Consider the following 11616-nt stretch of genomic DNA (forward strand, 5'->3'; position numbering starts at 1 on the left):
ACGTGCTTTGTTAGTCACCCTGCCCCGCCGTCGTTCTGTCAAGGCTGGCTGAGCCATTGCTGGTAACTGCTGTTTTATTGGGCGAAGATGGCCGCAGGTCCTCTCTCTGTATCTTCCAACGCATCAACAAACAACGATGGCATTCTTATTGGTGACAAAGTTTACTCAGAAGTGTACCTTACGATCGACAATTCGCTCATACCAGAGGAAAGGCTCTCTCCTACGCCGTCGATGCTCGACGGCCTCGACCTGAACACGGAGACCGACCTTCGCATTCTTGGATGTGAACTGATCCAGTCGGCGGGCATTCTTCTCCGGTTACCCCAGGTAAACTCCCTTGAATTGTTAGAATATGTGATATTCTATATGTCGGAGTGCGTTTTATTCTCAACGCACTTGGGTTGATAGGTTTTCCTAGTCTTCAACGAGCCATGGCCTGTTTTTTAGCGGATGCTAATGTTAGCTCTTTGACGTTGGCGTGGTGGAAGTAAAATGGCGGCGATCCATTGTGCAAGGTTAGGCTAGCTTATACAACACAAGTGATAAACGTCTTGCTCTGTTTTTCTCTGCAGGTGGCAATGGCAACGGGGCAGGTGCTCTTTCATCGTTTTTTCTACTCCAAGTCCTTCGTCAAGCACAGTTTTGAGGTGAGTCCGTTCAAGTTTATGGATTGCATTGTCAGGCCACTGGTTGCTCGGTAGTGTTAGCATAGCATAACGTTATGGTTGCGTTTGTGGCAGCCATATTGTCGCTACGTCGTACCAGAATTCTTGAGCTTCTTGAAGACAAAGAAGAGACGCACTGAAGCTCAATACGAAACAAAAAAACAAACCGAATGTACAGAGACGACTCTGAGTCAGTTACTTTTCAACAGGGAAAGACCCACATACCTGAAAATAGGCGTTAAAGCATTTCCCAAGTGCAAGTGGTGGTTGGTTGACTGATCAGTATAACTTTATAAATCTGACAAAGTAACATTAATGTTAAGTTGTAAGTATCTACAATTAACTACATTTTGGTATTGGTCTGAGAAAAGTAAATGCCAAGTGCTGGTCAACATGAAGAAAACCCTCTATCTTGATAAACATTAATGTTTATCAAGTTAAAAAAAGTTATCAATTAAAAAATCATGAATAAATTCAGTATTGTTACAACTCACTAGTCCCAGACCTGCAGCTTGGTCCACAGCATCAAAACACTATGGTATAAACTAGTAAAGTATCCCAAATTTACTGTTCGCATGTGGGCAGTCCATCTCTGATTGCATGTCTTAAGTTGTTGAACTCTTCCTTCCAACTTCTTGCCTTGATTATCTTAACAGATTGTTGCTATGGCTTGCATCAACTTGGCCTCCAAGATTGAAGAAGCACCACGACGAATACGAGATGTCATCAATGTTTTCCACCATCTGAGGCAGATCAGAGGCAAAAAGTAAGCACTGATATTGAAACCAGTCCTCATTTTGGAAATAATAAATTATGATTTTTGTTACATGGAACATGTTGCATTGCATTTGTTTTTTGTTTTTATCCAATGTTGTATGATGTTGATCTGTTTTTGCTGTGAAAGTGCTCTTCTGTTTACCCATGTACTCTAAACCATCTTAAAACTTTTCAGTTTCCGCTTCACTGGTAGTTTCAAAAGTGTAATTGTCTACATATGACATCTGAGTTTGACATTACACTGAAAATGATTTCTCAACAAACTCACTTTGAAAATTGGAGTGCATTGTAAGACAAGGCACAACTGCTTTATTTTTGCGTGCCTTTGTCTTCATAGAAATCTGTTCATGTCAGTGCTATAGACCTTGGCATTAACTTGGCTTCTTTTTTCCCTTGCAACCAACTAACAGCGACCAGCTACATTTACCAAAGCCTGGGTGATGTGGAATGGTACGTAAAGATGAAGCAGTCGGCATGACAACCATGATGCGAGGGGGTCTCTCTCCTCCCCCAGGCCCACCCCACCCCCTCCTGTGGGAGACGCCTGTGGTCTGAGCCACCGCGGGGCACTGGGATCGGGGATGACAGGTTGGCCGAAGGTCCTTGGCCCCCGGGGTGCATTGAGGACTCCTGTGGTTCAATCTTAAGCTTTGGGTATCTGTCCGTCAATCTGCGGACCATTGGGTAATGTAGTTTTCTTCTCTGGCTGCTCCTCACCATGCATTTTGTTTGTGCTTAAAGAGCAACACCCCATTCACCAACTGTTACCCATGGCTTTTATAGAAATATCACCTTGTTCATTGAAGTTAGAATAATTTATTGGATACTTGTAGTCCATGCGGGGTCAGCGCATGCATTGTAGCTTTAGTAGTTTGGCAACACGTGTAGTTAATTTGAATCAGAATTTAAGTGTACCAGAGTTTGTGATGCACCTGTAGGAAGAATGTCTTTTTAGATGTGAATTTGGACTGTAAATTGTCATGTTTATCAAGGACATTGTTTTTGTCCTGGGAATTTTTTTCAGTGCATGTGGTTTGGAGCATGACAGCATTCACATTTAAATTTCTGTGTTATTTGGAACATCAAAATATTAGACATGGATCCTACAATTGATTGTTGTTGGTTCTGAAAAGGGTAAATGCTGAATTACTACTCAGTCAGGTTTTTTGCAAGCTCTATTTTGTTTTCGTTGAATAATGTAAAGGGTACATAAGGTTGTAGACTGTTAGTTCATAAGGAGTTTGACGCACACCTGTGTACAGAGCGATGTATCTCTTTTTTGGTATAAAAATACCATTTATCAGTCTTTTTGTCAGCATCTATAGCATTTGAAGTTTTGAAGTAATATGCTGTCTTTAACCAGCAGATGTTGTGTAGGCTAGTACAGTATTTTGTTTGCTTTGAAGGTGAAATGTAGTCATTGGACAAAGAAAACTATACCCTGAAACCCTGGTTTCTGAGTCTGGGTGTACTGGTGCACTGTTAATAGTCGTAGTAGTCAGCGGTGTTGGTCACTTATCAGATTATTATAGAAGAATACAGTATATTACTGGAGGTGCAAGTGATACGTGACAGTTCATAGAAGTGTTGCATTTAGTTTGAGGTTCAAGTTTGAAGACTGTAAAATGTTTCTCCACATCGAGGTTGAGTTATAAGCGATGATGAGTTGATATTTCTGTTAAAGCTGTGACACGGGGTGGTTGAGGTTGAGGGCTATCTAAAGATCCCATAAGCTTTCACTGGAACCACAGGAGTCCACAAACCCCAGCAAACTGTCAGGCATGCAAACAGTTAAACCTGTTGCTTTCAGTTGGTTGAAACGGGAAAAAAGCAAAGAGAGCAAGAATTCAGAAGGGCACTTTCTTGACCACTTTTATTTCGAAAGGGGGGAAACATTATTTTATTTTGATTCCTTTATTAACTAGGACTCCAAGTTCATTGATACTTGATCAGAACTACATAAATACCAAAAACCAAGTCATCAAAGCGGAACGTCGGGTCCTGAAGGAGCTGGGCTTCTGTGTGCATGTCAAGCATCCACACAAGGTGAGTTTACACCACACTTAAAAGCATTTCAATTGTGAAGCGCAGCATAGTTTAGTTACTGCAGCTTTAAGTTTGTTCTGTCATGCAGATGTAACCACACAGGAAGCAGCTTCTGACTTCTCTGAACAATGCCACACCTGGGACTGTTTCTGTATTTTTTAATATGCAATAATTTTACCATTCCAGATTATCGTCATGTACCTGCAAGTCCTGGAATGTGAAAAGAACCAGACACTGGTCCAGACGGCCTGGTAAGTTCCTTACTAATTCTCCCCTGACCATCCCCCACAGCAGCAACCTGTGTCATGTCTTCAAGAAGTGCCACCAGACCTGGGCTAAAAGATGAAGTTGAAGGAGTTTCAAAAGGTTGAATAACTTGAAGAGCACTTGATTTATCTGCTAGGAACTTGGGACAGACCCATATGTGGAAACATCACCTGTCAGATAAGTGATATTCAAGTGCCCCACATGTTTTTAAGCACAAACTTGAAAACCATTCAACATCCATTTTGCCCAGGTCTGACTGCGACATTCCCTCACTCCATTTTAACCCTTCGCCCTCTTTTTTTTTTTCTGATGGAGCAATTTGTTTTATTGCAAACCTTTCATGTGTCTCACTCTCTTGTCTGCCCTTACATGGCTTTGCTATAAAGTCTGTTTGATTTTCATTGCCCAGGGAACTTGGTTTAACTTTGTCCTTTCTCTCTACTCTTTGATTAAAGGGTAGTCCATGCTGGTAAGTCACATAAAGAACCTCTGAACTCTGCCTCCTCCAACCACATGACCTCAGGAAGCTCCCCCTATTGGCTGGCTGCCCCTCTCCAGACAGCCAATCCCAATGCCGAGATTCACTGAAGGGGGCGGGCGGGCCTTTCCCAACAGCCAACATCGTCTTGTTTTCTCTTGGGTGTCCAAAAGGATTTGTATTTTTGGTCTTGCTACAACGGTTTCAACTGTAATACCTATTTTTGTCAAGTAGCTACAGATACATTTATGTTCTGACTTTTTTTTTCTAGTTTACTTGCATCTAGCAATGAGGTAAACTTAGCCAGAACAGAATAACTTTTTGACCAGCTTACCTGCCTATTTTTTTTATATTTACAGTAGCATACTGTGTCCTGTCCCCAACTGACGTGGTGTCCAGACATGTGTCTGTCTTACAGGCTGATCCAGTTCTCAGGTTTTGCCTCCAAGGACCTGTCTCGCCCACGCAGCAGTCAGAATCCAACGGCCACATGTTATCTATAGTAGCGTTGGCATAGACTGACCTGCGAAAGTGCAGGTCTGGTCATTTTTTGAAGGCAGGGTAGACTGGAATTAATCCCTGTGAGGCAGGTTTTTAACAATTGCTTGCACACTTCTAGTGGAGCAGTACATACGACTGGGTAGAAATAGACACACTCAGTGTATGCATATGCAGAAGTGTCACCGCTGTGGAAAGGAAGTTGCACTTCTTTGTGATTAGTTTTAGTTGCTTTTTTTGCCTGGTTGTAGTTCCTCTTGATAATCTGAGTAGAATCAGTGTTGAGATAGTTTATCAGGGGGTTTTATCATCATGTTTGTGTTGCCACACATGTTTTTGTCTTTTTGACTTCTATGTTTCTTATGGACATAGATGCTCACACCACTCTGTAATTGCCTGATTCACATCCTGGCCATTTTGTCTTCCCTAATGCTCTCCCAACGGCTAATCTCATTTATCCATTGTCCTAGACAGCCCACTGACGCCTAATCTGTTTTGTAGCACAGAGACTTAAGTAGTGAGGTCTAGATTGCCACCTAATGTCCTTTAGTTCAGTCTTAAAATGCCACATACTGAAATGGGGTTGCAGAATCAGTGGTCTTATGGGGTCAGTTTCAACGCAGGACTGGATGGTATTTATTTTAAGTGGGAAGTCATTTTGGTTTTACAGTTGAAACTTTCAATCATAAAGTTCACAAACCGTATAGTTCACATACTAAACATGTAAGTTGTCAGAATATGAGACTAGTGCTGCATCGAGTTCATCAACATTCCACTGATTCCGAAAAACTAGCCGTCATGCTTGCCACCATACATGCTGTGCCTCCCTATTCCCTCAGATCTAACAATCTGAAAGTGGCAACCACATTACAGATGAATGTTTTTCATCTGTATGCCTGCATGTTCCCCACCTTACAAGGCATGTGTCATCGTCTTAATCGTCATTAGTCCTAATGCACTTACTCCCAGGTCATGGTGTGTGGTAAGATGGTCTTGGCAGGTCTTCAGTAGATTATTTCTCATTTGTGTCTTCATGCTTTACCTGTGACATACAGCACTCCTATGGATGCCCCAGAGAGAAATGGACAAAGTTAAACTTGACAGATCAAAATGCATATCTCACTTCAGCACTGTGTAACTTTAAAATGTGAAGCTTTTGTCTTTATAGCTATCAGGGCTAAAGATTAACTTCAAATGCTGTCACTGCCTCTTAAGGTCAAATCCACAGTTTGTAACTTGTTCGCCAGCATATCAGTAACCAGTCAGTGTCCAGAAGTCCCACACCACAAAGTTTCAGGTGGTGAAGATTTTTTGGATGTAAGAATTACCTATGAGTGACAATTTAGAAGGCTTAATTTGAAAGTGGATTATTGACCTGCAGTAATAACTTGAAGATGTGGGTATGGGTAAGAGGTTGTTTTGTGTAGAAAAGATGCTATGTTTTTGTTTCTATGTGTTCTTTTTGCCTTCGTAGGAACTACATGAATGATAGCCTGAGGACAAATGTATTTGTGAGGTTCCAAGCTGAGACTATTGCCTGTGCCTGCATATACCTCGCTGCCCGAGCTCTGCAGGTAAGAGTAAATGCTTACCTTGCCACAAGTGCTGATTGTTTATATGCCCAATGCCACCAGATAACATACTCCACGGCTTTACCGTACAACACCTTCTAATGTTATAACCTTTTGTGTGTCTTTTTTTCCAAGATACCTCTGCCATCCAGACCTCATTGGTACCTGCTGTTTGGTGCCAGCGAAGATGAGATCAAAGACATCTGCATTACCACCCTGAAACTTTACACCAGGAAGAAGGTACTTTTTTTGAACATTGGTCCACTAAGCTATAAATTAAAGTGGTATAGACTCCTGCTATGTATGCCACCAGGGAAACTGCCAGTCAAAAATCCTTTTAGCAACAGTGTGATAACGCTTCCCGGTTCTCGGTGTTATATGTGTATTGACAATTTGATTTGCTATTTTTTTTTTTTTTCCCTAGCCTAATTATGATCACTTGGAGAAGGAGGTGGAGCGAAGGAAGGTGTTCTTGGCTGAGGCTAAACTGAAGGCCAAAGGCCTTAATCCCGATGGTACCCCTGCTCTGTCCACACTGGGTGGCTTCTCTCCTGCTTCCAAGCCCTGCTCCCCAAATGTGGTTAAGGTAGAAGAGAAGTCCCCAAATCCCCAGTCTCTCAAACCAGTTAAGAAGGAGCCAGACAACCGGGCTCAGGTCAACAAGAGTCCCCACAATGGGTAAGAAACAAACACATAATCCCTAAAATTGTTTTTAGATACATAGTAAGGGCTAGCAAAATAATGTGTGCATCTTGATTCAATCAACCCAATCTTTCTTCCATCCATCCCCGGCAGATTAAGAAAAGAGGTGAAGATAGGGAGGAACAGCAGGAGTGGAAGTCGATCTCGTTCAAGAACACGTTCACGGTCCAGATCCCGATCCCCTCGCAGACAGTAAGATCACTTGCAAGACAGTTTACTGGTCAAAGTTCTAACTTGTTTGCGAGTTTGACTTTTTGCTTCAAATGTATTGGCAATCTGTTAACAGGTAATTTGTCTTGGATTTTCATCTTCTCTTTTCTCTTATGTTTCCACAGTTACAACAGCAGGCGCAGTCGCTCAGGGACCTACAGTTCTCGCTCACGTTCTCGCTCTCACAGTCGTAGCCCTTCTCCTCGGCGACATCAGACCTCACCCCTCCTCCCCCACCTCAAGTCCAAGACCAGCCACCATAGCAGTAGTGACTCCAAGCCCAGTGGACGCCATAGTAACAGTGGAGGTGGAGGATCTGGTCACAAGAGGAAGCGCTCGCGTTCTCGTTCAAGGTCCCGCACTCCAGTCAAAGCAGACAGGGACCGGGACAGAGAGAGGGAACGGGAGAGAGACAGAGACCGCACTTCCTTTGACCTCTCTTCAAAGAAACACAAACACGAGCGAGGAGGTGGTCATCGAGGAGACAGGAGGGAGAGGGAGAGGTCTCGGTCCTACGAAAGGGACAGAGAGAGGGAGCGTAGCCACAAGAGTAAACACCACAGCAGTAGTGGGCACTCAGGACATAGCCGTCACCGGCGCTGAGACACACCCCAACAGACTAGCTCTGGGGCTGATAGTCACTCAAATTTTGTCAATTTACTCAAAACAAAGTCAAATCTGGCATGTTCTCTGATTACTGTTGAATAGAGTTCAATTAAATGAAGTCATCTTGCAATCTTCAAGAGTTTAAGTAAATAGCTGTGCTGCAACTAATATGGAAGTAAACCAAAATATCTCCTGCCTAACGGATGACATAGCTGACATGTCTTGGGGCTTGGAGACCAAACAGCAGCTGTCGAAGCCAAATGCTAACAGAACATGCAGGATTTGATTTCACTTTGGGTATATTAACAGCCTAATATCAACAGTTGGTTTTCTGGGTTCCTCACATGCATTGTGAAACTGACCAGTATAATTTACAAGAATGCTGATTCTCTTCAACCTTGAATTTTGTTGGCATAAGCCAAATGACAAAACCTGTAGAAACATGAATTTTTTTCCTAATGAAAACCTTTATTAAAGCCCTGACATTGGAGGCAGTTATGGAAACGCTGTTGAAATCGCCTGAATCCTGCACATAGCTTTTGCATGCTCAAATGTCTTGGTGATAGAACATTCATTGCTTTGACTCTCATCTACACAGCACACCTGTAGCTGATATTTGGCAGAGGTGTATGATGTTTTGTTAGTGTAGATTCAAGGTGTGTGTCTGAGGAACCCAGGCTGCAGCAGTAACTACCAGCATGACGTGGACTGTTTGTAAGTTTACGAGTGTTGAGCCTTTTTTTTCCCTCATCTGGTCGGATGTGATCAGTGGTTCAAGGAAGGCATCAATGCAGAGTGACATCAGTCCAGAACCTGTCATCGTCTCCTCCATCTATAGGTTTTTCTTTATTTTCCCATTATATACCCCCTTCCCACATGTCTACCAGCCCTCTAGCCTACCCTTATGTTTTTGGTTTTACATGTAAAGTTATGGACTTTGGGGGAAGAAAAAAAAACTTATTTACAGTGTAAAGATGGGTTGATATCCACTGACAAAATGTGAACGCTTTGATTTATAAAAGCAAACTGATCAGTGGAAGGATTGAATGAATAAATGTAAAATAAAAAACGATCATTCAGGAAAGATCAATATGTTTGCACATAAAGGGACTGGCAGGCAAGCAGTTTTTGTTTCCATTGTCCTTTTTTCTTTTGGACGGTGTATGTTGCTAAAGCTGTGTTTTGTACAGTTTCAGAAAAGCAAACTGGTTATATACATGTTTTTTTCTTTTCTTCTTTTTTTTACAGCAGGGGATGCAGACTTGATTTCAAAACATTTTAGGGTTGTCAATTTGTTACACTGGTTTTTAGTCTGCACGTGTTCATGTCCAATCCAATTTTTATTCAATAATAAATGAGTTATGCCACTGAACTGTACAGTTGATCTTCATTGAATTAATGCCTGTAGTAATTAATCATACAGAACAAAATAACATCTTTTGTAGTGGGGAGGAGCAAAGACTTTAGATCGAGTTATTATTCAGTGTCTGAGTTTATTGTTAATTAAGATGATGTATATGGGTTATGTCATATTTACCCAACATACCCACCCTGAAAGTGCAGCTACAATGCTACATGTAGCATCTCCACTCATTGCATGGTTGGGAGCACAGCTTACCTGAATAGATATAATTAGCTGTGTAGCCCAAAGTTTGTTTTTATATGTGTTGCATACATAAAGGTTATCAGATGTAGAACAGAATACTGCAGGGGGAATAATCCGTGGCAGCCAGAGGGAGCTGTTGGCCTGGGTTAGTAGTTAGAAGTGTCTTGGCTTCCAACAGACTTGACACGCTTGGAGTTGTCTGTCATATATTGTTACCAGGTTTTAATAAGAAATACATTTCAATAGTGATCAGGAGATAGAATTGAAGGAGATTAGTTATTTACCTTATCACAATTTGTTAAAAACACACATCCAGCATATGAAAATACCATAGGGACAACTGGCTAATTCAACTGATACTCAGATTAAAGACATTTTATTTAATGATGGTTTACTGAGTTACTTTGCAAAAATAATGTGTACAGGAAAAGCCTCAGCCGAATCTTTATTGAGAAATGTATAAATGAGGTAAGAGAGGATCCTCCAGTGGACACCCTCATGAGGGTCATTAATCAAACATGTTAGAGACGTGTTAGTGAAAGCCAGAAATAAATAACTGAATTACGTAAATTAATTGTGTAAATACATTTCTACAAAGGCTAGCATCCTTTTTAACCAAGTTGCATTTAGGGAACATATTGGGGAGAACTCTACATGACTGTACTGGACCTCCACATTGGTTCTGTGATTGTAAGCCTCTCTGTTGTTACCCATGTCAGCCACATACACTCTGCCAGAGTTCTGGGTAACACATCTCATAGGAAGCACATTTAAGCACCTTCACACACAGGTCATTCACACTGATGTATCCACAGTGTGACCTGGCTGTTGTCCTGACAGATCCATAAATCTTTCCTGAGTGAGTTAAAGGTCAGATACACAACTGAGACAAACAGTAGTTGGCCTCAAGTCATTTGGTGTAGTCCATGTGAAATCCCACCTGACAAATCCAGCACAGTGATAACTCAACTCTAAATATCACCCCCATCTTATCAGCAATGCTGACAGTTTGAAATGATTTGTTCACATTTTGAGATATCCACCACTTAGACTACTGCTTCCACTCCCACTCTCTTATGGGAAGACTTCAATCATCATTCTATCAAATCAGAGTGAAGTGAGGATGCACTGGCAATGAAACATTAGTTACTTCGCTCTTCCAGTAAATCTTTCCCTGTTGTAAAGAATGTGTTGGGAAAGTAAAAGATTTGTGGCCTGTTCCTGGGTCATAATGATCCCTCACTATACTACATATAGCTGTAAGGAATTGTATTTAACTGCATCAAATATTTTGCTTTATGGTGTGGTTGTGTGACATTGATATGACTTAATGGCTTTTACACTCCTTTAATCAGTCTGAAGCCACAGAGAACAGAGCGGGCTGTAAATGGTTTAATGACTACCTGTAGGCATTACCCTGTAGTATTGTACCATCCACTAATGTTAACTGACTTGTATAGCTGATGAGCTGTAAGACCCTACACCCCCTCACAGGTGTTTCATTTACTCTGGCTGAGTCAACCTGATGCAATAGGCAGCTGTTTTCAACATAAGCTAGACAGCAGACAGGAAAACTTAGCAATTAGCTAGTGAAAATAGTGGATAATTTAGTAGCTAAATAGCCAGATGTGCACTACAGAGTGGAAATTCACCTGATTGCCCAGAAACATGACTCCATATGAATGCTAATGTTGCTCATTGTCTGCTGGATATGTAAATGACCAAGTGAAAATATGACACTGTTGTGTTCACAATTTGCTTCTGCTGCCCCCCACGTGGCCGAAAAAAACAACTTGTTATTGTCGTTTTAAGGATGATATTATGTAAAAATGTTAATTGTTCAACATGTTTTCCCATTGGACAGTGAGGAATTTTAATCTCTGTCATTGCATCTGCTAACAGAAAAATGCAGCACTGAATGTGTGCTCAGTGTAATAAACGTGCAAATAAAGAATTGCAGATTACACCCAGTATGCAGTATCATCTCAAATGAAGTCTCACTGTTCATTTGATTGAAACATGGACATTACCTTGTCAAAGTGTTCTGTGTGTTGAACTGATGGATGGAGTGGATGGAAACATGTATTTCTGTCAGGTATAATTCCATTTGTTGATGGGATGGGAGGATGTGATTGTGCCAGTGTGGCTCTACTTTTTGAATCCTCTGTGATGGATGGAAAAGGAGAGAGA

At 41.5% G+C, this 11616-nt stretch overlaps 1 protein-coding gene across 1 annotated transcript; it reads left to right on the top strand.

Annotated features, from left to right (window-relative positions):
• Positions 1–9197, top strand: ccnl1a (cyclin L1a). The gene is made up of 10 exons (XM_056373605.1): positions 1–327; positions 573–647; positions 1322–1431; positions 3368–3488; positions 3675–3739; positions 6206–6305; positions 6438–6542; positions 6727–6980; positions 7098–7196; positions 7340–9197. Exons 1-10 carry the CDS (start codon positions 88–90, stop codon positions 7815–7817), a joined length of 1647 nt encoding a protein of 548 aa, XP_056229580.1. The 5' UTR covers positions 1–87; the 3' UTR covers positions 7818–9197.
• Positions 9198–11616: the final 2419 nt, after the last annotated feature.

Source organism: Seriola aureovittata, chromosome 4 (assembly GCF_021018895.1).
Source record: "Seriola aureovittata isolate HTS-2021-v1 ecotype China chromosome 4, ASM2101889v1, whole genome shotgun sequence".
In the NCBI taxonomy this organism is placed as follows: Eukaryota; Metazoa; Chordata; class Actinopteri; order Carangiformes; family Carangidae; genus Seriola; species Seriola aureovittata.

Bases quoted from the DNA above. Each gene is read 5' to 3' on its own strand.
- ccnl1a (XM_056373605.1), top strand. From the start codon at position 88: ATGGCCGCAGGTCCTCTCTCTGTATCTTCCAACGCATCAACAAACAAC. The intron at 648-1,321 runs GTGAGTCCGTTC...TTATCTTAACAG, and splicing joins TCGTCAAGCACAGTTTTGAG to ATTGTTGCTATGGCTTGCAT. The intron at 3,489-3,674 runs GTGAGTTTACAC...TTACCATTCCAG, and splicing joins ATGTCAAGCATCCACACAAG to ATTATCGTCATGTACCTGCA.